The sequence below is a fragment of the Ascochyta rabiei genome, chromosome 9, assembly GCF_004011695.2.
Source record: "Ascochyta rabiei chromosome 9, complete sequence".
In the NCBI taxonomy this organism is placed as follows: Eukaryota; Fungi; Ascomycota; class Dothideomycetes; order Pleosporales; family Didymellaceae; genus Ascochyta; species Ascochyta rabiei.
This window is the reverse complement of record NC_082413.1, coordinates 1,406,485-1,428,723: the sequence shown is the minus strand read 5'-3', so window position 1 is coordinate 1,428,723 and position 22,239 is coordinate 1,406,485. Positions and strand designations below refer to the sequence as shown.

Here is a 22,239-nt window from a genome sequence, read left to right as displayed (position 1 = left end):
CGGATCTGAGCGCATTCAGAGAGGCTGGTGGTAAGATGGTAACTTACCATGGACTAGTGAGTACACCCTCCATTAGATGGCTTGACGAAGGCTTTGCTGATTTGCACATCAGGCCGATGGTCTCGTCCCCACCAAAGGTACCGAGGATTACTACAATCGCGTCAAGACCACCACTCCAAATATTGAAGACTTCTCCCGCTACTTCGAGGTACCGGGTCTTGCGCACTGTTCCGGTGGCAGTGGAGGCCAGCCGACTTCGACGTTCCAAGCACTCGTTGACTGGGTGGGAAGTGGCATTGTGCCCAAGACACTACCAATTGGCTTCAACGACACGAGGGGCACGCAGTACGAGAGGATACTCTGCCCGTACCCTGAAAAAGCACGGCTGAAAAATTGAAGCGCTGGATGTAACGCAGCGAGGGTCGTGGGAGCGTGTGTGCGGCCTAGTTGGTGAGTGCTCCACCGCCATGACTCACTGGGTGAAAATTTCTTTCACAGCTGTCATCGCCTGCAATACATGAACTTCAACACGAACGTACGAGGCTTTTCCTGCTCGACGGCAGTGAGCGTATTGCAATTACTAGCAATATATAGATTGTAACTTCGTCTACTCTATATCGAATTGAAACAAAGCTGAGTGGCGCAGCGGAAGCGCGCCGGGCTCATAACCCGGAGGACACTGGATCGAAACCAGTCTCAGCTATTCCAAGATTTTCTTTTTTTTTGCTTTCTCCATCTCTTGACCATGCGACTGTGAGCGGCGTTTCGTTTATGTTCTCTGTTTTGGTGACTGCGCATACATTGCACCCGAGGCAACCGATTCTCAGTCGTCTGCTCTATTACACACCTCCCAGCCGAGCGTCAGATCTCCGTAGGCATAGTAAGGTACATCGCGCCAATGACCGATACTTGTGTCGTTGCACTGCCGTCATGATCGGTTGTCTGAGTACAATCACTTCCTGTCTCTAGCACTGATCGACTCTTGAATAAACCAAACTACACTGCTACCCTCAGAGACAGCCATCCTCCCTCCTCCTCCTCTCCCCCTGCCTCCGCCTCGCCCCTCCATAACATCCCAGCAGCGCCACCGCCTTCGCTACCCTGCCCCTAGCCCGGTCACGCCAAGAAGCGCGCTCCCGCTTCTGCATCCCAGAATCCAGTTTTGGACAGCCAGCTGTGGCGAAACCGGATGGCTCGTCGAGAGGATGAGGAGCTTGTCCGCTATCTGACTTCAATCCCAGCGAGATTGCAGGATCTGACTCCGATACGCACAGACGTTTGGCCGGTGGTGCAGATACCGCAGCACCCACACCTGCCATCTCAGTGTGCTTCGCTCCGGTCGCCTGTTGAGGGTACGTCTGTGGACTACTGCTAACTGTCGACACATCGCCGTCCGTAGGTGCGCCGTGGTGGCGACAGACATCACTATCGAGCTGCTGGTTCAGGAAGTCGACGCGGGATCGCGAGGTTTCGATTATCGTCGCGACGTTGACGGTTCCGGTGGCGAGGTCGCTGTCTTGCGCGAGAGCGGTCGTGAGGTCGTGCTCGGAGGGGAGCGTGACGCTGTTGGTCTTGATGGGGGTGTTGGCTGTGTCATTTAGGGGACTGACGGTGCGGGGTCGGTAGGGGAGGAGGGTTTGCATGTGGAGTGGTGGCTGGGAATACTGGTGTTGAAGAGGATGGGCGGAGGGAGGAAGGAGAGTGAGGAGATGGGGTATTGTTTGCTGAGATCTATTCGCTTCGCTTTGGGCTTGATGTTTGTTATACACGACAGCTTGCTTTCACCTCGTTAAGGTGTTTGCTGAGTACAAAACATCTCTGGCGAGATCCGAGGTGGAATTAGAGTCGCAGTTATGGCCCGTGTGAGCGCCTTGCTACTTCCTACCATCAGCTGCATGCAGAAGACTGGCGTCAGACTTTTGGAGGGATCGAGGCGAGACACTGCCAGTTCCGTCTTTACAAGCTGCTATCAGCGTAAGACGAAAAGTCGAGGTTCGAGAAGCATGCTGTGGTGCGCGGAGGCTGCGAGTTATGATTAGTTGATTTACTGTTGATACATGTTGTACATGTTGTACATGTGAGGCCGTGAGTCGTCAGTCTCATCCCCTTCTCCTGGGTGGCGGCGTCCAGGCCTTGGGCTGCCAGTCGTCTCCTGGGTTGCTAGATGCTGCCTGCTTCCAGGGCGCGTCTTCCTTGGGCTCCTTGTTCACCCGCATCTTCTTCTTCGCCTTGAACGCAGGTGCCTCCTCTGTGACGCCAGCAGGCTGCGGCGCCTCCGCCCCAGGCGTCACGTCTGGACGCATGTCGTGTGCTGGCCTCTCGCCTTGCTCGCTCCTTGCTTCTGCGCTTCTCGAGTCGCCGCCTCGAGAGCTCAGTTCCTGCTCGGCGTTTGTCTGCACAACGCCCGACTTGGGATCTCTCGACTCGAGCATCTGTATGGGCTGCTGCTTGTCCGGCGCATCCAAGGCAGAAGGCTTCGCAGCCCAGCGTTCATCTGCACGGGCAGCAAGCAGCTTCATGTTCGCCTGTCGCTGCATCTCTTGCTGTTGTTCCTGGATGGTAGGCGGCTCGAAACGCGTGTGGCGCAACCATTGCATCCAGCCAGGACTCACGTTCACGTCGCCGTAGTGTGTGGAGCGGTGGTACTTTGCAATGCGGCGGTTGCGCATCGAGTGCAGGGCGTCCTTGAACTCCCAGAATGTGTTGCCGTGGAGATCGAAGCCTGCGAGCCAACATCAGCTTGTGGCCGGCGTGTGTTGGGGAATGCAGGGAGACTGACCGACCAGCCACCTCTTCCGCCAGGGAAAGCGCAGCATCTTCCACTCGTACCAGGCTTTCCTAATGGGACCCGGTGCTTTCGCCATGGCGTGTTGTCGTTGTCGTTGTCGTGATCGTTGTCGTGGTCGTTGTCGTTGTCGTTGTCGTGATCGTTGTCGTGGTCGTTGTCGTTGTCGTTGTCGTGGTCGTTGTCGTTGTCGTGGTCGTTGTCGTTGTCGTGGTCGTTGTTGTGGTCGTGGTGGTAATCTCGCCTCGCCGAGCGCTATCGATAGAGCACAATTTGGACGGACGGTTGACGTGCATCACAGCATGCAAGACCCTGGCGAATGACGTTCGTGGCCGTCGACATCCCTGTCCACGCGCGGCAGGCATTCCCCACCTTGGTTGGGTTGCTGTGGCTTGGACATGGACGTGGACGTGGACGTGGACGTGGGCACTGGACAACACACGACACACGACACACGACACACGACATTCGTCAGCCAGGCCGGTATTTATTCTATTGGCAGCCATGGCGTCTGTTACCAGCCTCGACCAGGACATGAAGAACCTGCGCATGGGGAGATACACGCCGCAGGCTGCGAACGAGGTGCGCACGTGGATCGAGCAGTCGCTGGGCGAGCGGCTGCCTGCGGGCGACCTCCTGGATGCACTGAAAGATGGGACGGTGCTGTGCAGGTAAGCCAGGTCACGTCTTTGGAAGAAGCTTGGCTGACATGGCAGGCTCGTCAACATGGCGCTTCCTACCCCAATCCGCTTCAAGAAGTCTGGCATGCCATTTATCCAGATGGAGAACATCTCCCACTTCCTCAAGGCGTGCGAGATGCCGCCGCTCAATCTGCCCTCGCACGACCGCTTCCTCACCGTCGACCTCTATGAGAGCAAAGATCCGGCCCAGGTTCTGCAGTGCTTGACGGCCTTCTCGCGCGCCGCCAACCAGATCAACGCGACCAGGTTTCCCTCGAGCATAGGCCCAAAGCGTGGCGGCAGCGCCATGAGCCCAACCACACCGTCGAGACCCGACTTCGCCAGGAGTCATGGCTCGTCTACATTCAACCCCATGAAGCCTCCTCCAAACAAGCCAAAGCCGCTCAGTCCGTCGCGAACGGGTGGGAGCAATGCCTCCAAGTCGTCAGCTGGCATGCCTGTATCGCCGCCCGGAGGTGTTAGTAGCTGGAGCAAAAAGGCTGACCAGGGCGTTACTTCGCCAGCATGGAACATTCACCAGTACGGCTACATGGGCGGCGCAAGTCAGGGAAATCAAGGTATTGCATTTGGTGCGCGGCGGCAGATTACGAGTGCGGGACCCAATGTGCCCAACATGGCAGAGAAGGAGCGCAAACGGCGCGAGAAGGCTGAGGAGGAGGAAAGGCTGCGGGTTGCTGCAGAAGAAGCGGAGAAGCACCGCCTTGTTGAGCGCGAGGCAGAGGAGGAACGCCAACGGGCTGAAGAGGAACGATTGTGGGAAGAGGAATCGCGCAGGCAGCGTGAAGCAAAAGAACGGCGCCTCGAAGAGCAGAAGCGCGAGTGGGAAGAGCAGGAACGACAGTGGAAGATGCAGGAGGAAGCCCGGCAGAACGAAGAGCGTGAAGCTCAAGAGGCCGCTGAGAAAGAGGCTCGACGGAAGCGTGCAGGCAGTGACGCCAGACTACGAGGCCAGTTTCTGAGCCAGTACCAGGCCGAGCAGAAACCACGCAGCCGGCGAAACAGCCAGAGCGACGACCACAACGACCGCATAGCCGAGCTTGAGCGTCAACTTGAGGAAGCCAAAGAGCGTGAACGGCAATACCAGCAGGAGCGTGAGAACCGCAAAGACCGTCAGCGAGGCGCCCGCTCCAAGTCCCGCACTCGCGAACGCTCAAAGAGTAGATCACGCCCTCAACCACCACCCCGTGCGCCCTCTCCGCAAGAAAGCAACGTCTCTTGGGCCCAAGCAGACGACCGCGCCTACCTGCGTGACGCGTGGACAGCAAACCAGCGCGAGCCCGCGCGCTCAGTCCACACGCCAGAGCCAGCCTTCTCATCATCAACCTCATCTCGCCCGCTTCCAGAGCCCACATCACCAAGACCTCTGCCCGACCCCACGGCATACATGAGGTCAAGCCAAGGCGCCCAGAGCAGAACAGACCGCTACCTCGCCTCCAACCCGGCGCCCGCCCCTCCCAAGCCCTCGACCTACGCACCGCCCGAATCCACCTCGACCAACGAGCAGCGCGCCGAAGACGCGCGCCGCAAAGCCGCGCAGCAAACCACAAAGGACCGCGGCTGGGCCTCCAAGTCCTTGCTCGAGAGGGAAATGGAGCGCGAGCGCGAGCGCCAGAAGGAGTGGGAGCAGTCGCAGCGCGAGCTGCAGAGCGCCGCCAAGGACCCCACGGCCGGCGTGGGAGAGGGCCAGTCGTGGGACGTCAATCAGTACGGCTACATGGGCGGGGATAGCCAGAATCGGGGCGGGATCAGCTTTGGTGGCAAGAGGCAGATTTTGGGTCCCAGGCCTTTTGGGCCGAGATAGATGGGTTGGTAGGCAGGGAGGGAGGGAGGGGGGAGGAGATGGTGTGTACCTAGCTAGCGATAATTCCAGTAAAAGACCATGGACGCAGTTGGAGATATTTGAATAATTGTCGTGCCGTTGATGTTTAGACCTTTACCTGAACGCTTCACGCTTCACGCTTCACGCACAGACATACACTGCACATCCCTTTCACTCCCAGACAGAGATGCGTACACTTTCACTCTCAGTTCGATGCACTACCCTACGTATATCCAACCCCCGGCCCTATTTCTTCTGGCGCGGGACATTACTACTAGCACAGCCTGCACAACCACAATCACCCGTCCATCATGCCCACCACCCGTGCCCCTACGCGCCTGTCCAACCCTGCCCACACCACCAACATCAGCAACGTCATGCTCGACGAACGAGGCTTCAACTGGGGACCCTGGACAATCTCCGAAAGGCGTGTCGTCTACGAGTATCTGAACAGCTGGATCTCAGAACACGGTCTAGACGCCTTTGTGTCCAAGACATGGACGCAGAGCGAGCTCGAGTTTGTGGCGGACACGATCAACCAAGTGAATGCCGCGGATGGAGAAGAGAATGCGCCGCGGTCGGTGCTTGGGGTTCAGCGGCAGATTCGCCAACTGCATAGAGGTAGACTGGGGCCGCTTGCGAAGCTGGCGAGGCGCTCTGGAGCGCTCAAATTCAAACTTGAGGGCGAGGGCGAGGGCGAGTTGGACCATGTGGTATTGCACAAAGAGCGGTTCCCGAACATGGCCGTCCCTGTACCGACGCTCGTGGACGGGACGTACGTGGTTGGAGATCAAGGGTCTGTTTCTGTGCGAACCGTTCAGGGGGAAATCTCCTCGGTCAAGGATAGCAACGTTGCGAGAGAAGGCAAGGGAGCTCGTGAAGAGGTCGGTAGCGAGATGGGTGCATCCGAAGCAACAACTGCGCAGACAGAGAAGGAGGAGATGGTTGTCAAGCTGTCGGTGGATTGGGCGCGGCTGTACGTTCAAAAGGATGGGGAAATGGTGATCCAGGAAGAAGGGGAAGTCTGTGAGATGCCACCAACTTCTTAGAAGCAACAAAGGCAAGATGACAAGCAATATTTGATTCTCGAAAAGGCGATTGATATATGGTGTACCGATAGTGTTACTACAAGCAATCAGCAGCTTGGTTGTTTTCTTCAAGACACTCGGTGCGTGAGGCAGCTGCACGTGGCGGTAGAAGACGGTGATGGTATTGGTTGTGGACTGCTGCTGAACGCGGCATCCAGGACGGTCCAGATATGTGTAGAAGCAATAGAATGCACCCAGCCGTAGATGCTGGCAGTATGGGCCGGCACAGACGATCCTAGCCTTTGTCGCTGGGTCTACCAGGCGGCTATGAGGCGCATGTCTAATGGCCAATGACAGTGGTCGTTGGCTAGAAATCCCTCTTATGGCAGGAGAGAAGAGGAAGATACACGGTGCAGCAACGATGTAACCTGCGTCTGCTTCGGAGCGGGAGGTTGTGTGGTAGTGAGCGTGCACTTGTCGCCTTCAACCAGCAGCCTCTTTGACCTTTGGCTCTGGGGCCTCGTCGACGAATGTTGGTGGTGCCATGTCGTCGGTCAAGAATCCGGGTACGCTCGAGGACTCGCCGATAGCCTCAAAGTCGACCTCGTCCCCAAGCGCCTCCAGCTCGGCGTCGAGCTCCGACTCGTCGACATCCTCGGGCACATCGTAGCTGCGGCTGATGGCGTCTTGGATGTCGTTGCCCATATCCATGAGATCAGCCATCTCGTCCTGCAACTTTTCAATCTTGTCGATGTTGACCTTGCCATACTGCTTGCGTAGCTCTTTGGTGGTCGTCTTCATGGCGTCGATGGTGGTCATTGTGTTTTTGAGGTTGTCTTGCATCATGCCGGCCTGCTCCATGTTCCACGACTGGGACTGGAGCTGGTCGCGCTGTGACTCGTACATCTTGCGCTGCTGGAGCACCTTGAGTGCCTTTTGCTTGATGGCAGTCTTGCCGGGCCCGTCGCGCATCTTGGCGAGCTTCTGCTGGTAGGCGGACAGCTCGGCGTTGAGCTTGGCGAGCTTGACATCGAGGGTTTCTATTCGTGTGTCGACCTGGTGGTGGGGTTAGTAGCTGTGGGGAGCGTGTAGGCGTGGGTGACGTGCGTTTGAGATGGCGTTGTTGAGGGTTGGCTTGGGCGCCGTGCTCTTCGCTCCGAACAGACGGTTCATGCTGGGCTGCTCGAGGGAGGCAGCAAGATTCTTGGCTGTGTGGTGTGGAGTGTGGTGTAGTGTGTGTTGTGGTGTGGAGTGTGGTGTAGTGTGTGTTGTGGTGTGGTGTGTGGTGTAGTGTGTGGTGTGTGGTGTAGTGTGTGGTGTAGTGTGTGTTGTGGTGTGGTGTAGTGTGTGTTGTGGTGTGGTGTGTGGTGTAGTGTGTGTTGTAGTGTGATGTGGTGCAGGGTGGTGTGGTGCTGTGGTGCTGTGTGGTCAAGATGGGCAATGTTTGGTGGGGTCGAAGCCTAAGGCAGTCGCGACCGGTGGCTGGAGCTCTGCAAGACTACAGAGCACCACGAAGCGCCGCGCCTTCGTCATCGACGTCACGTGCAGCCACCACGGCGCTGCGTCTCCGGCCGACAAGGCATGCTGCAACCTGCTGAACCCGTTGCCGGGCCGTCTTAGGGTGCCCCTGAGAGGCTGAGAGGCCGGGAGGCTGAGAGGCTGAGACGGCTGCATCCCGCTGGCAAATCGAAGTCGAGGCTGCTGCACCTCCCCAATCTGCGCCACGCTTGTGAACCATGCCCGCACAACACAGCACATCGATCCGCCGGGCATGAAGGGTCCATTCACCTCCACCCGCTGTTGTGGTCTGTATCTGTAACGACGCGTGCGTTGTCCCCTTCTGGCTTGTGCATGGACTGGAGTCTACTCTCGTTGCGCCTGGCCTCTGCTCGTACAACCCCCCCTCCCCCCCCAAGTCCCCCGCAGGTACGTCTCCCTCTGCGCTCGTGCGCCTGAGCTCCAGCCCGCGAGCCCTCGAACCCTGCGCCCACGCCCACATCCACGCCCACATCCACGCCCACGCCCACGCCCACGCCCACGCGCATCTGCAGCCTGACCAGCGCTGTCCGCTGACAGCAGCCCCGTCGTGCAGCTCCCTCCCCCTCCCTTCCGTCCCATGAGCGATCGATAGCCAGTGGCCCGCTAAAGCTCTTGCTGCCGTCGAGTCGGGCGCCCTCGACTCCCCTGCCCCACCTTCGCTAGTCATCCACCACCACAGCAGCCATGTTCTGGCGCTTCGGCGGGTACGCACAGCTGTCGTCGCTGGACAGCATCCTCGACAAGCCCGACGTCACCGTCGAGGAGCTGCTGGACGAGTCCGACCTCATACAGGAGCTGAAGCAGCAGAACTCGAAGCTCATCGAGTACCTGCGCGACGAGAACGTCCTCGAGCGCCTGCTGCGCTACGTCACAGCGGCCGCAAGCCCGTCAGAGCCGTCTGAAGCAGGCACCCCCAGTGAAGGCGTTGGCGACGTTGGGAGTCCCAGCCGCTCGAGCTTCTTCGGCAAGGTCGCAGGCAGAGCGCGTTCGCAGTCCAACGCAAAGTCCGATGCCGGCGATGGCGAAGAGAGCAAGGAAGAGAGGCAGCGTATGAAGTATGCCTACGTCTCCTGCGAGATTCTGTCCTCCGAGGTCTGGTCCATATCAGAGGCTGTCCTGGAGAACCAGGACTCGCTGAAGCACTTCTGGGCCTACATCAGGCAGCCTGTCCCACTCGACCCTGTCCAGGCTGGCTACTTCACCAAAGTGAACGAGTCGTTGCTGGACCGCAAGATGGAGGAGATGTTGGACTTTTTCAAATCCTTGGACAATGTCGTCACCGACATGCTCCAGCATGTCGACTGCCCGGTCATCATGGACCTGCTGCTCAAGATCATCAGCCTCGAGAAGAGTGAGGGCGGCCAGGGCATCGTCGACGTAAGGCATCCTCCCTTCGAGTGACCATGTTGCGTGCTAACAGACCCAGTGGCTGCAGCAGCAGGACCTTATCCCCCGACTGATCGCCTTCCTCGGCCCTGACCACTCCACCTCGACACAAACCTCAGCTGGCGACTTCCTGAAGGCCATCATAACAATATCGGCCAACGCGACCACCCAGGATCAGTCGGTGATAGGGCCCAACGAACTCACGCGCCAGCTTGTTTCCGAGGCATGCCTCAAGCAATTGATCGAACACATGCTGCGCGGTGGAAATCCCTTGACTGTGGGCGTGGGCATCATCATCGAGGTCATCCGCAAGAACAACTCTGACTACGACTTGGAGAATCAGATTGGACCCGTACCTAAGAACTCAGACCCTATCTATTTGGGCACGCTGCTACGCCAGTTCGCGAACCACATCCCACAGTTTATGGAGTTGGTCCACAGTTCCAGCAGGCTTGTCGTACAGAACGACGGCTCCACAGCGATGAAGAAGCGGGAGCTGAAGACAGCATTCGGGGAGAAGATCGAGCCGCTGGGATTCGATCGTTTTAAGACATGCGAACTCATGGCTGAGTTGTTGCATTGCAGCAACATGGCTCTTCTCAACGAGCGCGGAAGCGAGGCCGAGGTCAAGAGACGGGATGCTGAGCGCGAACGCCTGAAGGCCGAGGGCAAACTCCTTGCAGGCAACCCGGCCAACCTCGGTGATTTCTCGACCAGCGTGGACAGCCAGGGCTTCCACCATGCACGAGCACCTTCCGTGGACTCGCCTGAGGAGATCAAGCCACTCCAAGTCCAGAACAACTCCGAAGATGATTTTGAGAAGGTCACCGCGCCGGACGTCGCCGTAGCAACGATAGAAGCCACTGAGAAGGAGCAGATTGGCGAACCTCTGGAGCGCTCGCCCAAGTCAGATCCCAAGGAATCGCCTGTCGAGAAGTCAGGCGAGGGCGATGGCGAGTTTGTGGACGAGCCACTTACGCCACCCAATGATGCAGCGTCGCCCGCTGCGACTACACCTGCAAAGGCTGCAGATGATGCGGAGTCCCCAACGTCGGCTGGCCTGACATCGAAGGTCGGAGGTCTCGATCTAGACCACGACACCGTTATGGACGACAGAGACAGAGAAGAAGCAGTAGAAGAACCCAAAGAGGAGACTGAGTCAAAGGCCTCCCCATCGCTCCTAACACAACAGTTGAACCAGACTTCAGAAGAGCCAGAGCCGCTGTCGCCACATGCTGACGACAAACCTGCACCACTCTTCGCGGGTAAGAACCGTGAAGGAAGCACTGAGACCGCAAAGATTGATACTTCGCGGTTTACAGCAGCAGCTCCAGATGCAGATGCCGCAGAAGCAACACCCATCGACGAAGCATCAAGCGCACGATCCGTGGTTTTCGGAAACACTGAGAAGCAAGAAAATCAGCAATTCGAGATCGACGTTGATGGTACCCCCGTTGTTGGCGATCTCCTAAAGCTTACCTTTGTCGAGAACAAGGTCGTACCAACTATTCTCGTAAGCCGTTGCCCTTCCATGTCCACATCGTTGCTAACATGTACAGGACTTCTTCTTCCGCTTCCCGTGGAACAACTTCCTTCACAATGTCGTTTACGATGTTGTACAGCAAGTGTTCAACGGTCAGATGGACCGTGGCTACAACCGGTCCTTAGCTGTCGACCTTTTCCAGACCGGGCGCATCACCGAGAGGATCATCGAAGGCCAGCAAGAAAGCGACAAAGCTCAGCAGGAGACTCACATGAGGTTGGGCTACATGGGTCACCTGACTCTGATTGCAGAAGAGGTGCTCAAATTCACAGAAAGGCATCCAACAGAGATACTCTCCCAGGCAGTTGTCGATAAAGTCCACAGTGAAGAGTGGATCCATTACGTCGAGCACGTCCTGTCAGACACTCGCGAGAGGGATAACGCAATTCTGGGTGGCGTTCGGCCAGACATGAGCGTTGGCCCAAGACAAGCTGTACTCAACGCAGTGAATGCCGCATCTGGATTTGGTGGCGACGGCGGCCTCTCGAATGCAAGCATTGGCAACAACGGAGCTGTTGGCCTCGACAGCATGGACCTCGCCCAGCAAGGTGACACCGGTGGTGGGTACACTTTCAGCGGTGGCTCCTTGCTTAGCGGGTTTACTAATTCGAGTGATGAAGAAGACGAAGACATGGAAGACGACGATGGAAACAGGGATCGACAGGGACCTGTCGACGACTCCGAACAAGTGGGTGAAGTCTCATTTGACGATGCTGATATGGACTACCGATAACCCCGTCTCCATCCGAACTCTACCCGAGCCAACACAACACGATCTTGTTTGCGCGCTTGGTGCGTTTCTTTTCTAATCTCCGTCTGTCTTGCGCGCTACTGAGTATGAGCTATGAGGCATTTGCATGCTGGGTGTTGGGATCATCTATCTTTTCCGTACATACGACCTTGAACAGGTGTATGACTTCTGTAGCAATATCCGTCGCGGCAGGCGTTTCCTTTGTGAACAACTTTCCCTCATGTCTACGTTCCCCTCTCTGTCACAGCTTTCGTCTCGCTCGTCGACACCTGTCGGTTTTTCGAACCTCGCTAACATTGAGACAAGTCCAAGATACCACCTCCACTTCAAGTGCCACCCTCACGCGCCCGCCGCCAATTCGCCCTCCGTCTCGCCCAACGCAAAGCCGAACTGGAAGGGTCACAGCAAAACGATGACGATGCTGGCGATGATCTTGATGACGAAAAGACACAAGAGCAAGAGGAAAGAGAAGGGTATCAACGTTTGCGAAGAATGTTCGACGACATCGAGAGCGACTCCGACGATGGAAGCCTGAGTAGTGTTGAGGGTGAGATTGTGGGCAGACTCGATGTAGAAGTTCGGCCAAGTCCGGAGAAAGAGAGGAAGCCGGAGGGCAGTAGGATTCCAAAGCTAGACGACGATGACAATGTAGTTGTCCTGTAGAGCAGCCTTAGCGTTGGCAGTGTAAGGGTAGTTGCGCGTAGATGATTTATACCTCGGCTAGGATGTGGTGAAGAAGAATGCGACACGATTTACTTTCTTCAGTAAAACCAGAAGGCTAACGGTATTCGACCAGGTACGTTTGCTTCTAGTTAGCCACCGTTTAGCGGCATATACCACATCACCTCGCCAGCAGGCTCACAATATGGCCGAGAAGCCAGCCACCTGAGCCTTCAACTGCACAAAGCAACGTAGACATGGCCCACCTGCGCATACGTCACCAGTCCTGAATCCAAACACCACCGACTATGACTGCTCTCTCACCTCAACACGTTCGAATCTTACACCTATCGGTAATGGCCCAATCAAGGGCCTTGCCGAGACTGCGACGACCGTTTCTTTCACTTTGACTTTGCGTCACCGCTGCTGTGGTCACGCTGCCGCCTGTTTGAGATCATCACGATTAAGAAGGTTCCTTTTCCTCGGCCCGGGTCTGTCGTACTCTGTCGTACTCTGCCGTACTTTGAGTTGGGTTACTGTCAATATGAGCGGCTGCCAATCTGATAGCCTCTTCGTGCCTGAAGTGTCACCTCGCCCCGAGTATGCAGCAGCGTCGATGTGGCTTGAGCGGCAACTAATGACACCTAGAGAAAGAGATGTGAGCGCGGTACTGTCACCTCAGGCATTCGAAGCAGATCATTGTCACGACCATGCGACCACCATCGGCGCTGAAGAGGTCCACGATCCAGCGCAAGAGCCAGCGCCCGACCATCCGTACTTTCGCCTTGACGTACCTGCGCTTCATACCGAGATCGACACAGTCTTGCGAGATTTCTGGATTAAATTGCAGGGATTTCAGGACGACGACGCAGAAATGGCAAATCAACGGGAAGTCATACAGCAAGGGCGAGGGATCGGCGCTCCTAAACCTCTGGTCGTAACCACAGTCGGTCCAGCAGGTGTTGGAAAGAGTTTCCTATACAAGGCCCTTTTCAATCGCCCGGATATCACAAAGAGCTCAGCAGAAGGACGCTCATGCACGCTCTACCCGACCAGGATCGTGCTCCACCCAGATGCACCTGGCGACACAACAAGCAGTGATCTTGACATAGAATTTTTCGACACAGCCGCAATAACGACCATGACTGAAAACCATATCAGGAGATACCACGAATACCACTTTGGCACGGACAATAACCAAGAAGACGACGATAGCCGCCGCCACGCATTGACCGCAAAGGAGTTCTTCGATGCCGCCTTCAATACGGCGGGCAATGCGGAGTCCACAGTCTATCTGCAGTCTCTTTTAACAGTAGAGATGACTGGAAGTGGCGACCTCCACCGCGCTTGCGTCGATGCCATTGAACAACGCATCTCCTCCGCAGGGGCTACTCAGAACCGGAAACTTTCCTACTTAAAGGTCGAGGACAACGACCTCGACCAGGTCCGGAGTGCAGCTGATAGTCTGGCGCCGTTTGTTGACTTCTTCATCATTAAGACTGGTGCTGCTGTCCTGAGGGCAGGTCTAACTTTTGTCGATCTACCAGGTAAGGCACACTCTGTATAGAAGCCGACGCAACACTAACCTCGCAAGGTCTCCGAGACATCAACCAGGACCGCATCGCAAGAGCTAACGCCATCCGAAGAGATGTTGATGTTGAGTTGATCATCTGCGATCGTCCTGAACGAGGCCTGGAAGATTCAGATCTAGATGCTCTGATTAGACAGTCAATTCGGGCACATGGCTTCAACAACACGATTCTAGTTTACAATAAAATCGATGTAAGTAGGTTGTTGTTCTGGGGAGCTTCACTTGCATACTGACCTCATGATCACAGACCATATTCTTGAGTGGTGTCCAGGACGCAAACGATCGTATACGCGAATCCACAGCTGAGCCATACACTACCATTAGAACTTTCAAGGCTGAAGCAGAGATCATACAGGACGCCAGCGTCAAACGGTTGTACTTTGCATATCTGCAAGAGCAGGCACTCAACGCTATGATTCGCGAGCGAGCGAACAGTCTACGCGACAACATCGCAGCAAAGTACGCAGCACTCGATCCAGAAAGCCCTAACGATATTGCCGTCTTCGCCATCTCCGCGGCGCAGTATCTCGAATGGCTGGACCCGTCTCGACTGCGCACACCAGTCATGAGTGTGAGTGACACGCGGGTTCCAGCATTGAAGCGACACTTGCTCAGTCTGACCAGTGCCCGCAACCATGAACACCTTTGGCACCACATCCACCTAGTCATGGCTGAGATTGCCGACAGTGGCACTCGTGTGTTGGAGAAGTTCGAGGACGAGTATGGATACTCAGCCTTCTGCGAGCAGCTTGCCAAGGAGCAGATACCAACGTTGTACGCTGATCTCAAGCAGCTCGCCAACACGCAGCTGCTGCCGTCTCTGCGCATCTGGCCGTACCAGCCTGACGCTGAGCGACAACTGGAACTAGTCAAGAACGTCATCACTGAGTGGCAGCAAACAGTCAACGGCCCAGTGCTTGTGGCATCGTTCAACAAGGCTCTGCGCGATCACGGCTTCATCGCCAACAGCCGGGCGCGGGCATTGCAGGGCTTGCGCGTCAACTGGAACCAAACACTACAAGAGCGCATGGAGCCGGCCGTTGAGACATTCACACAAAACACATACTCACGATGCGCAAGCGGATGGAAGCAGATGTCAAGCCGAATCAACGACTGCATGAACGACGTATTCGCCGCCCTCGAAAACTCCGCCGACCAAACCCCGTTCAAAGCCAGCTTCCACCGCGAGTGGCGCAAGCTCGAACACGCCATCTTCACCACGTCGGGATCCTTTGAGTTCCAGCTCCACCGCGTCGTGCGCGCCACCCACCGCTTCGCCACGACCGAGGAAGACGTCGGCTGCCTGCTTGCCTCGCTCATGGCGCCCATCTACCGCAAGGTGGCGACGAAGACGGGCATCGGCAAGTACTCGCGGCAGGTAGCCGCGCTCGACCGCTACCTGGTGACTGGTGGGTGGCATGGCGGCACGATTGTAGACCGCTATGAGGAAGCCGTCGTGGCAGATGTAGAGCGCCGGCTCAGGCCAGTCGTGCATTGGTTTCTGAACGAGATCAAGGCCGAGCTTTTGAACTTTGTGAGAGTCATGGAGGAGCTGTTGGTTGACGAGCAGCAGCTGAGTGTCGGGCAGCGGGAGAGCAGGAGGAGGTTGAGGGAAGCCTTGCCCGTGTATGAGGAGCGATTGAGGCGGTTGCAGGACGCGGTTCCGAGGCCAGATCGTTGACTCGAAACCCATCCATGCCAGTCTTTCTACACGCACCCACTTTTCGTAACCCACATGTCGTCGGACATGACATCCGCCCCCTCGAGCGTCGAAACGCCACATCACAACAAGAGTCGCGTGCGATTGAGTTACAAAACACTTTCCGTCCCCCACCCAGCACAGCCCTGCGTCTCCGTCCAACTGGTCCAAGGGAAAAAATAAAAAAAAATGAAAAAAAATAAAAAAAAGGGAGCCTTCTGATGACGGGACACGTCTTCAGCGGACGACGCTGTACTCCAGGACGAAACCGCACAGACGCAGGCCGTGACGTTGCTCGGGCTTTTCTGGCCGTCGTGGCTCGGAGGGGAAAGCGACGGCCGGGCAGGAGGTTCCAGGTTGGAAGCGGCGGGGACGTCGCGCGTGCTTGGCCAAGCTGGAAGGAAGGCGTTGCACGGCCCCTGGATATGCAGACAAAAAATAAAAATAATAATCTAGAGGTTGTCTGGGTCCGTGGGTGGTATTCCGCGCGCAGACGGATACGATACTGGATGGGTTTTGCTTTTACAAACACTCGTTCCTATAGAGATAGATGGACACGGCTCGACTGAAACAACTGCTCCTGATCAAGCACAGGAAGGAGAGGGAGGCGCAGCCTGATCCTGAGCTTTCCTTTTCCTTTCCTCTTTTTTCCTTTTGTTCGTGCTGCTGCACCTTCGACCTGCTCAAACCGTGTGTTTGAGCCAAAAAGCCATGGCAGGAAGGGGGAGGGAGAAAAGAAAGAAAGAAAATTGGGGTCCGAAAATGTTATGGGTTGATATCATGTCTCGAGCTAAAAAGCATCGCGCTGGTCGAGAGGGCAGGTGCCCCCTTCCCACCGTGCAAGCATCCTACGCTACCATGCCGGCGGTTTCAAGAACTGGGTTCTGTGTCCCTTGGTGGAGTGGGGCGACGCGGGCGTGTACACTTCTCCAGTGTTTTCAGCGCGTGTGGCTGGATCAAGTCGACGTTTTCTGCCTTTGCTGCAACACGATGGCACGCTGCAGTGCTAAGGCCGTGGATGCAGGTCAGCGGCTGTTCCTCTGGTAGTCGTCCCAACACCCGTGTTTGCTCCGTAGTAGCTGAAGCGTTTCGCCTCTTCGCCGTCAGGTGGGGAATAGCGGGCAGAGATCAGACAAGTCGGTCTCTGCTCTTGCCACAGTCTGTCGAATCAGCCTGTACCATTTGATGGCGTGTATTCTGCACACCCTCCTCTTTCATCCGGTCCACTTTGCGATGTTGTTTGCCATCAGCCGCCTGAACATGTCCAGCTGCTTCTTGTGCACGGCCATCCTGGCCTCGCGTAGGTCCGGACGCTGCTGGAGCGTCTTATCGACGCGTTTCTGGGACCCGGCGAAGACGACAGTGTAGTCTGGCAGCGTGGTGTAGGGCGGGACAACGGAGGCTGCGGAGATGGTGCAGTGCTGCGGAGAGTCAGTGGAGGTCTCCGAGGAAGCATCAGCGACGGAGAAGAAGAGAAGGCTGCCTACCTTCCCAATGACCGCTCCCCGCCCCACCACAGCGGCGACGTCAATCAGCGTGCCCTCGCCCACCTCGGCAGCCTCGACGACTGCATTCGCCTCCACGGTCACGTTCCGGCCCAGCACCACGCCATCCCCCCGCCCTCCAGCGCTCGTGCCGCTCGTGCGCCGACTCGACTCGGGCCTCGGCGCGTCCACGTCAGCAAGGCCGACACGCGCGCGCTCGAAAACGACGCAGCCCTCGCCCAGCATGACGACGCAGCCGGTGCTGTTCAGCTTGCTGTGCGGATGCAGCACCGCGCCGGGCCCGATGGTGATGGGGTGTGTGCCGGTGAGCTGGGCGTGCTGGGCGATCAAGGCGGTGGGGTCGACGGCGATGGAGCTGGGCCGTGGGAGCAGCGAGGTGCGCTTGGGGGCGGTCGAGGTTCGCCTGGGGTCGCGGGCGGCCATGGCGGGCGTGTGCTGTGGATGGGCCGTGGATGGTTGGCGTGGATGGTTGGCGTGGATGGGCCGTGGATGGTTGGCGTGGATGGGCCACGGATGGTTGGCGTGAATGGGCCACGGATGGTTGGCGTGAATGGGCCGTGGATGGTTGGCGTGGATGGGCCGCGGATGGTTGGCGTAAAAGGTGGCTGCGTGTCAAGGGGTGGGCAGGTGGACAGACGCGGGCGGCGACGCGTTGGACTTGGCGGCATCGCCAGAGCACGTGAGAGCCTCCCGTGCCGTCTTCTCGGTCTTTGCGTGTCAGGAGAGGGAATCTTGTGCACGTCATGTCTCGCACGGGGCGACTTTTCTCGTCTCGTCTACATGGGATCCTCTCGCACCTATTCTGCACTCATTTCAGGTTCAGGGGTGTGGACATGTTCGGTGTTCTGTGTTCTGTTGGTAGACAAGAGATCGTGGTTGGATTGCACAACACGCTCCGCTCTATGGCACGGGCAGCTTGCCCTCGTTCTGCTCGATGTAGGTGACCATGTCCTCAATGGTGCACACCTTGATCCCCCACTTCTTTCCAAACGCCAGACACTCGTCCGTCCTCATCATGCCGCTTCCCAGCAGCGCTGGCTTCCCGTCCACGCTCTCCCCGTCGTTGATCATCTCGCAAATCACACCGACGGGCTGCTTGCCCGCCAGCCGGCACAGATCGACGGCGGCCTCGGTGTGTCCCCTCCGCACCCGCACGCCCCCGTCGCGGGCCTGCAGCGGCAGAATGTGCCCCGGCCGCCGGAAGTGGCTGGCCTTTGCGTTGGGGTCGGCGAGCAGGCGGCAGGTGAGCGAGCGGTCGTGCGCGCTGATGCCCGTGGACACGCTGTCGTCGTTTGCGTCGATGGAGATGGCGTAGGCGGTGCGGTTGGGGTCGGCGTTGTCGGCGACCATCTGCGGGAGGTGCAGGGCGGCGGCGCGCGACACGGGCAGCGGAGCGCACATGTAGCCGGAGCTGTAGCGGATCATGAAGGCCGCCTTTTCCGGCGTGAGCGACTCGGCCGCTATGATCAGGTCGCCCTCGTTCTCGCGGTCGGGCGAGTCGAGGACGATGACGAACTCGTCGTTGGCTGCGAGCTGGTCAGTGGTCAAGGTGTGCTGAGCGAATGGGCGCCGCCGTACCGAAAGCTGCGACGACGTCTGGTATCGAGTCGAAGGCCGAGTCTGCTGGGGGAGGGTTCGAGAGCTCGTGTGTGGGATGGATGATGCCCTCGGCAGGGCGACTGGCGGCGAGTTCATTGGCGGCGAGTCCATTGACGGCGAGTCCATTGACGGCGATTCCATTGGTTTCAGCGGGCATGGTGGCCATGTTGCTGTTCCTGCACAGCGTTTCTGTTGTGGGCGTGGTGAGGTCTGCGGCAGCTTTTTACGTCTACTTTCGTTGGCGTCGTGGTGAGGTCTGCGGCAGCTCTTTTCTATTCCCTCCGTCTGCAGTCTTTCCAGTCTCAAGTCTCGAGTCTTTCCAGTCTCAAGTCTCGAGTCTTTCCAGTCTTAAGTCTCGAGTCTTTCCAGTCTCAAGTCTCGAGTCTTTCAAGCCTCTGGGCATGTGCTGGTGGTCCGGCGCAAGAGTGGTCGTGGATTGGCAATGCTTAGAAAGAATCGCGCCGCTTTGGCTAGTGCGATGCCGGAGCTATCCGCAGCTCTCCAAATCAAATCGAGAGTGGGTGTGTATGAATCGTGCGGTCGACGAACGCCAGCAGGTGAATGGATGGGCGCCCGGACAGATGACAGTCGGCCGTGGGCGTTTTTTGCTCTCCCTCTCTCGCTCTCTCTCGCGCGCTCTCTCTCTCTGGTCGAAGCCGTCGAGCGTGTTGGTGATGGTGGTGCTGGTGCTGGTGCTGGTGCATGTGAACGGCAACAGCTCGGGGGTTCGAGTCAAGCAAGGTGCGGAACTGCCCCTCCAGGCAAAAAGTCCCACGGTGGCCTCTGGTGGGCCTCGGTCGGTCCCTGGCGCCCTGCGTCCAAGCCAGCGGACTCCCGATCTGGCGGCCGCGTCCAAGCAAGCAAACTCCCGATCTGATGGCCGCGCCCAAGCAAGCAAGCAAGCATCCAGGCTGCCCACTGCGCCACTGTCAATGCCGACGTCAATGCCGACGCCGACGTGCAGCAACACCACTTCGGCTCGCCTGTGCCTGGCTTCGACGACATATGCTTGACGACACACGCTTGACGACAAACGCTGGATGACACACGCTTGACGACACACGCCTGACGACATACGCTGGATGACACACGCTTGACTGCGAATGTTGTGCAGCTCACCGCGCCTCATGGATGCATGTGGGTGGGGGCACGGGTGGGTCCGCCTGAAGGCTCGTAGCGTCCGCCCACACCTACGCCGGCCTTTCTACAAGTCACCTTGGCTCTCTACCGTCGCAGCACGCAGCGCTCTAGCAAGGCACACTGGTCCGTGGTGGTGAGCATCCTCTTTTGCAAAGTCCATGTAAAGTGAGGGTATATCCGTTGGCTTGTCTAACCGCGCCAAGGGTAGTGCTATCCATACAACAAACCGCAGCGCCGTAGCGACTGTGTAACCGCGTTTCCCGCTTTTCTGCCAATCCCAACCAATCTAATCGAAAACAACAACAACAAATCTCTTACTTACATCGTCTTCTCGCCAGCTGCCTGCTTGTCTTGTATGTAGTGCTTCTCCGCCGACTGGTGCGTCGAGCTGTTCTCGCTCGACTGGCCAGCAGCAACGCCATCCGTCTCGGGGTCGCGCTCCCAGAACTTCTTCTTTCCGCCAGCAACGCGCCGCATCCACGGAGGCAGGACGCCTCCGGGAAGACGCCATGTCCAGGGCTCCTTCTCGTCCTTGTTGGGAGGAGTGATGCGCCCACCAGATACCTTCTCGATGATGTAGACAAGCGTGTTGATCAGCATGTACGAGCAGATACCCGCGATGAGCCCGTACGCAATCGAGTAGGTGAAGGGCATGATGGCGATGGTGAGGAACGCGGGGATCGCGTCACCCATGTACTTCCAGTTGATGTCCTTGGCCGACTGCGCCATGAGGGAGCCGACAATGACGAGCGTGCATCCAGTGGCCCAGGGAGGGATCGAAGCAAAGATCGGCGCGAAGAAGACGGCAATGAAGAAGCAGAGACCCGTGAACATGGCCGTGAGACCCGTCTTGCCACCCTCGGAAATACCAGCACCTGACTCGATGTACGCAGTGACTGGGGAGCATCCGAACAAGGAACCAATCGTCACACCCATGGCGTCAATCGAGTATGCGATGGAAGAGTTTTCAAAGTCCTGCGTGCGCTCGTCGATGGCTCCGCAGTAGCGCGCCATCGAGTACATGGTACCTGTGCAGTCGAGGATGTCGACGTAGAGGAAGGTGATGAAGGCGAGTCCAAACTGGCCGGCGTACTTGGAGATGTTCCATTCCTGGACCACAAGCGTCTTCTGGATGGGGTGGAAGGTCACCACCTTTTTGAAAAAGTCGAAAGAGTCGTTGCCAAGCGTCGTGTAGGGGAAGTAGGTAACATCCGTGGGGCGCGGCCACGAGATGACCGAAACAAGCAGGATGCCGAAGATGATGGCGCCCTTGACACGGTACAACATGAGCATGACGGTCAGCACACCACCGCAGAAGATACCGATCCACAGCGTCGGGTTCCTCATCTTGTGGCCTCCCGGGCAAACACCGCTCGCATCCTTGAATTGCTCTTCGCATCCTCCAAGTTCGAGAGGCGTCGATACGGCACCGGTAATCAAACCAATACCCGCCGAGTACCCAAGTCCAATGATGGTGAGGTAAAGTCCGATCCCGACGCCTGTCGCAAGCTTGATGCTAGCTGGGATAGCTCTGTACAAAACAAAATCAGCGTTGTTTCTGTGGAGAGCGACGAGTGGCGACGTGGCCGAGCGATGGGGTCCTAGTGGGACCGAAGCGCGCCGAGGTGCAAAACTGGCGCACAAATGTACGACGCCAATGGAAAATGGAAAACGGAAAATGGAAAATGGATGAACACGGATGTGAACCTACCTGGCAAGCCATTGACGGATACCGAGAATGGTGAGGCCTACAAAGACAAAGCCTTCGACAAAGACAGCAGTCAATGCAACCTGGTACGGGACCATACCTGAAAAGCAATTAGCATCCGTTTCATGAGAAGAAAGTCGTGCAACACAGCCAAACGGGCAGGAAATGACGTGTATCACGACGAAAAGGAATACAGAAAACGAACAAGGCGATCCGTGTGACTCGACGTACCAGAACCGTGGAAACCGACGACGGTGTAGGCAAAGTAGGCGTTCAGACCCATTCCAGGTGCAAGGGCGATGGGCATGTTGGCAAAGAGGCCCATGCAAAAGGAGGTCAAGGCAGAGATGGCAGCTGTGGCAGTGACGAGATCACGCTTGACGACAGCAACGCAGAGCATGTACTCGTCGTTGGTGGCACACAGGTCGGCCATGCTGTCAGGAGGGCAGACGCAGGTGCCGCCCGTATCAGACAGAACGGTAGCTGAAGGCGATGAGCATGGCTTCTTGGAAGTTCAAGTGAGGACCGTACAGTTGACCGAGATGATGTAGGCCATGGCGAAGAAGGTAGCAAGACCCGCGCGGAACTCGGTGAAGAAACGAGCATCCTTGCGTTCCTTGGGCTGCAGGCGTCGTCAGTGAATGGGATCCCACCTCGTGCAGAGAGCAGCCTACGTGACCCGATCCTTCGAGACGGAAGTACTTGCCCACAACGGAGCGCGCAATGGCGCGGTTGGCCTTGTCGACGAAGCCGGCCATGTTGAGAAGAAGATGCTGTGCAGGAGC

The 22,239-nt window shown here is 57.4% G+C and overlaps 11 protein-coding genes across 11 annotated transcripts, besides 16 other annotated features; 5 read left to right on the top strand and 6 right to left on the bottom strand.

Annotated features, from left to right (window-relative positions):
- Positions 1–35: 35 nt before the first annotated feature.
- On the top strand, positions 36–397 carry EKO05_0005985 (uncharacterized protein; the record flags this gene model as incomplete). Its single annotated transcript, XM_059636713.1, has 2 exons — positions 36–56; positions 113–397. 2 exons carry the CDS (start codon positions 36–38, stop codon positions 395–397), a joined length of 306 nt encoding a protein of 101 aa, XP_059492696.1.
- Positions 398–1,010: 613 nt separating this feature from the next.
- On the bottom strand, positions 1,011–1,643 carry EKO05_0005984 (uncharacterized protein; the record flags this gene model as incomplete). The annotated part of the gene is made up of 1 exon (XM_038945889.1): positions 1,011–1,643. One exon carries the CDS (start codon positions 1,641–1,643, stop codon positions 1,011–1,013), a length of 633 nt encoding a protein of 210 aa, XP_038798993.1.
- A 456-nt stretch (positions 1,644–2,099) lies between these two features.
- EKO05_0005983 (uncharacterized protein) lies at positions 2,100–2,864 on the bottom strand (the record flags this gene model as incomplete). The annotated part of the gene is made up of 2 exons (XM_059636712.1): positions 2,100–2,722; positions 2,780–2,864. 2 exons carry the CDS (start codon positions 2,862–2,864, stop codon positions 2,100–2,102), a joined length of 708 nt encoding a protein of 235 aa, XP_059492695.1.
- A 314-nt stretch (positions 2,865–3,178) lies between these two features.
- Positions 3,179–3,211: a tandem repeat.
- Positions 3,212–3,221: 10 nt separating this feature from the next.
- Positions 3,222–3,252: a tandem repeat.
- A 37-nt stretch (positions 3,253–3,289) lies between these two features.
- EKO05_0005982 (calponin) lies at positions 3,290–5,287 on the top strand (the record flags this gene model as incomplete). The annotated part of the gene is made up of 2 exons (XM_038939905.1): positions 3,290–3,456; positions 3,502–5,287. The coding sequence occupies 2 exons, from the start codon at positions 3,290–3,292 to the stop codon at positions 5,285–5,287; spliced, it is 1,953 nt and encodes a 650-aa protein (XP_038798991.1).
- Positions 5,078–5,136: a tandem repeat.
- A 7-nt stretch (positions 5,288–5,294) lies between the features above and the next one.
- Positions 5,295–5,323: a tandem repeat.
- A 293-nt stretch (positions 5,324–5,616) lies between these two features.
- Positions 5,617–6,354, top strand: EKO05_0005981 (uncharacterized protein; the record flags this gene model as incomplete). Its single annotated transcript, XM_038945888.1, has 1 exon — positions 5,617–6,354. The coding sequence occupies one exon, from the start codon at positions 5,617–5,619 to the stop codon at positions 6,352–6,354; it is 738 nt and encodes a 245-aa protein (XP_038798990.1).
- A 462-nt stretch (positions 6,355–6,816) lies between these two features.
- On the bottom strand, positions 6,817–7,506 carry EKO05_0005980 (Vacuolar protein-sorting-associated protein 60; the record flags this gene model as incomplete). The annotated part of the gene is made up of 2 exons (XM_059636711.1): positions 6,817–7,389; positions 7,441–7,506. 2 exons carry the CDS (start codon positions 7,504–7,506, stop codon positions 6,817–6,819), a joined length of 639 nt encoding a protein of 212 aa, XP_059492694.1.
- A 37-nt stretch (positions 7,507–7,543) lies between these two features.
- Positions 7,544–7,762: a tandem repeat.
- Positions 7,763–7,960: 198 nt separating this feature from the next.
- Positions 7,961–8,004: a tandem repeat.
- A 313-nt stretch (positions 8,005–8,317) lies between these two features.
- Positions 8,318–8,374: a tandem repeat.
- Positions 8,375–8,556: 182 nt separating this feature from the next.
- Positions 8,557–12,215, top strand: EKO05_0005979 (sporulation-induced protein; the record flags this gene model as incomplete). The annotated part of the gene is made up of 4 exons (XM_038939913.1): positions 8,557–9,249; positions 9,299–10,771; positions 10,818–11,489; positions 11,859–12,215. The coding sequence occupies 4 exons, from the start codon at positions 8,557–8,559 to the stop codon at positions 12,213–12,215; spliced, it is 3,195 nt and encodes a 1,064-aa protein (XP_038798988.1).
- Positions 10,370–10,423: a tandem repeat.
- Positions 10,578–10,611: a tandem repeat.
- Positions 12,216–12,756: 541 nt separating the features above from the next.
- On the top strand, positions 12,757–15,484 carry EKO05_0005978 (uncharacterized protein; the record flags this gene model as incomplete). The annotated part of the gene is made up of 3 exons (XM_038939847.1): positions 12,757–13,759; positions 13,807–13,994; positions 14,051–15,484. The coding sequence occupies 3 exons, from the start codon at positions 12,757–12,759 to the stop codon at positions 15,482–15,484; spliced, it is 2,625 nt and encodes an 874-aa protein (XP_038798987.1).
- Positions 15,485–15,676: 192 nt separating this feature from the next.
- Positions 15,677–15,711: a tandem repeat.
- A 417-nt stretch (positions 15,712–16,128) lies between these two features.
- Positions 16,129–16,158: a tandem repeat.
- Positions 16,159–16,716: 558 nt separating this feature from the next.
- On the bottom strand, positions 16,717–17,430 carry EKO05_0005977 (uncharacterized protein; the record flags this gene model as incomplete). The annotated part of the gene is made up of 2 exons (XM_059636710.1): positions 16,717–16,923; positions 16,990–17,430. 2 exons carry the CDS (start codon positions 17,428–17,430, stop codon positions 16,717–16,719), a joined length of 648 nt encoding a protein of 215 aa, XP_059492693.1.
- A 477-nt stretch (positions 17,431–17,907) lies between these two features.
- Positions 17,908–18,772, bottom strand: EKO05_0005976 (3,4-dihydroxy-2-butanone-4-phosphate synthase; the record flags this gene model as incomplete). The annotated part of the gene is made up of 2 exons (XM_038939727.1): positions 17,908–18,533; positions 18,586–18,772. The coding sequence occupies 2 exons, from the start codon at positions 18,770–18,772 to the stop codon at positions 17,908–17,910; spliced, it is 813 nt and encodes a 270-aa protein (XP_038798985.1).
- Positions 18,306–18,349: a tandem repeat.
- A 113-nt stretch (positions 18,773–18,885) lies between the features above and the next one.
- Positions 18,886–18,992: a tandem repeat.
- A 222-nt stretch (positions 18,993–19,214) lies between these two features.
- Positions 19,215–19,254: a tandem repeat.
- Positions 19,255–19,272: 18 nt separating this feature from the next.
- Positions 19,273–19,308: a tandem repeat.
- A 756-nt stretch (positions 19,309–20,064) lies between these two features.
- Positions 20,065–22,212, bottom strand: EKO05_0005975 (uncharacterized protein; the record flags this gene model as incomplete). Its single annotated transcript, XM_038939741.2, has 5 exons — positions 20,065–21,277; positions 21,458–21,554; positions 21,686–21,937; positions 21,986–22,076; positions 22,129–22,212. 5 exons carry the CDS (start codon positions 22,210–22,212, stop codon positions 20,065–20,067), a joined length of 1,737 nt encoding a protein of 578 aa, XP_038798984.2.
- Positions 21,403–21,436: a tandem repeat.
- Positions 22,213–22,239: the final 27 nt, after the last annotated feature.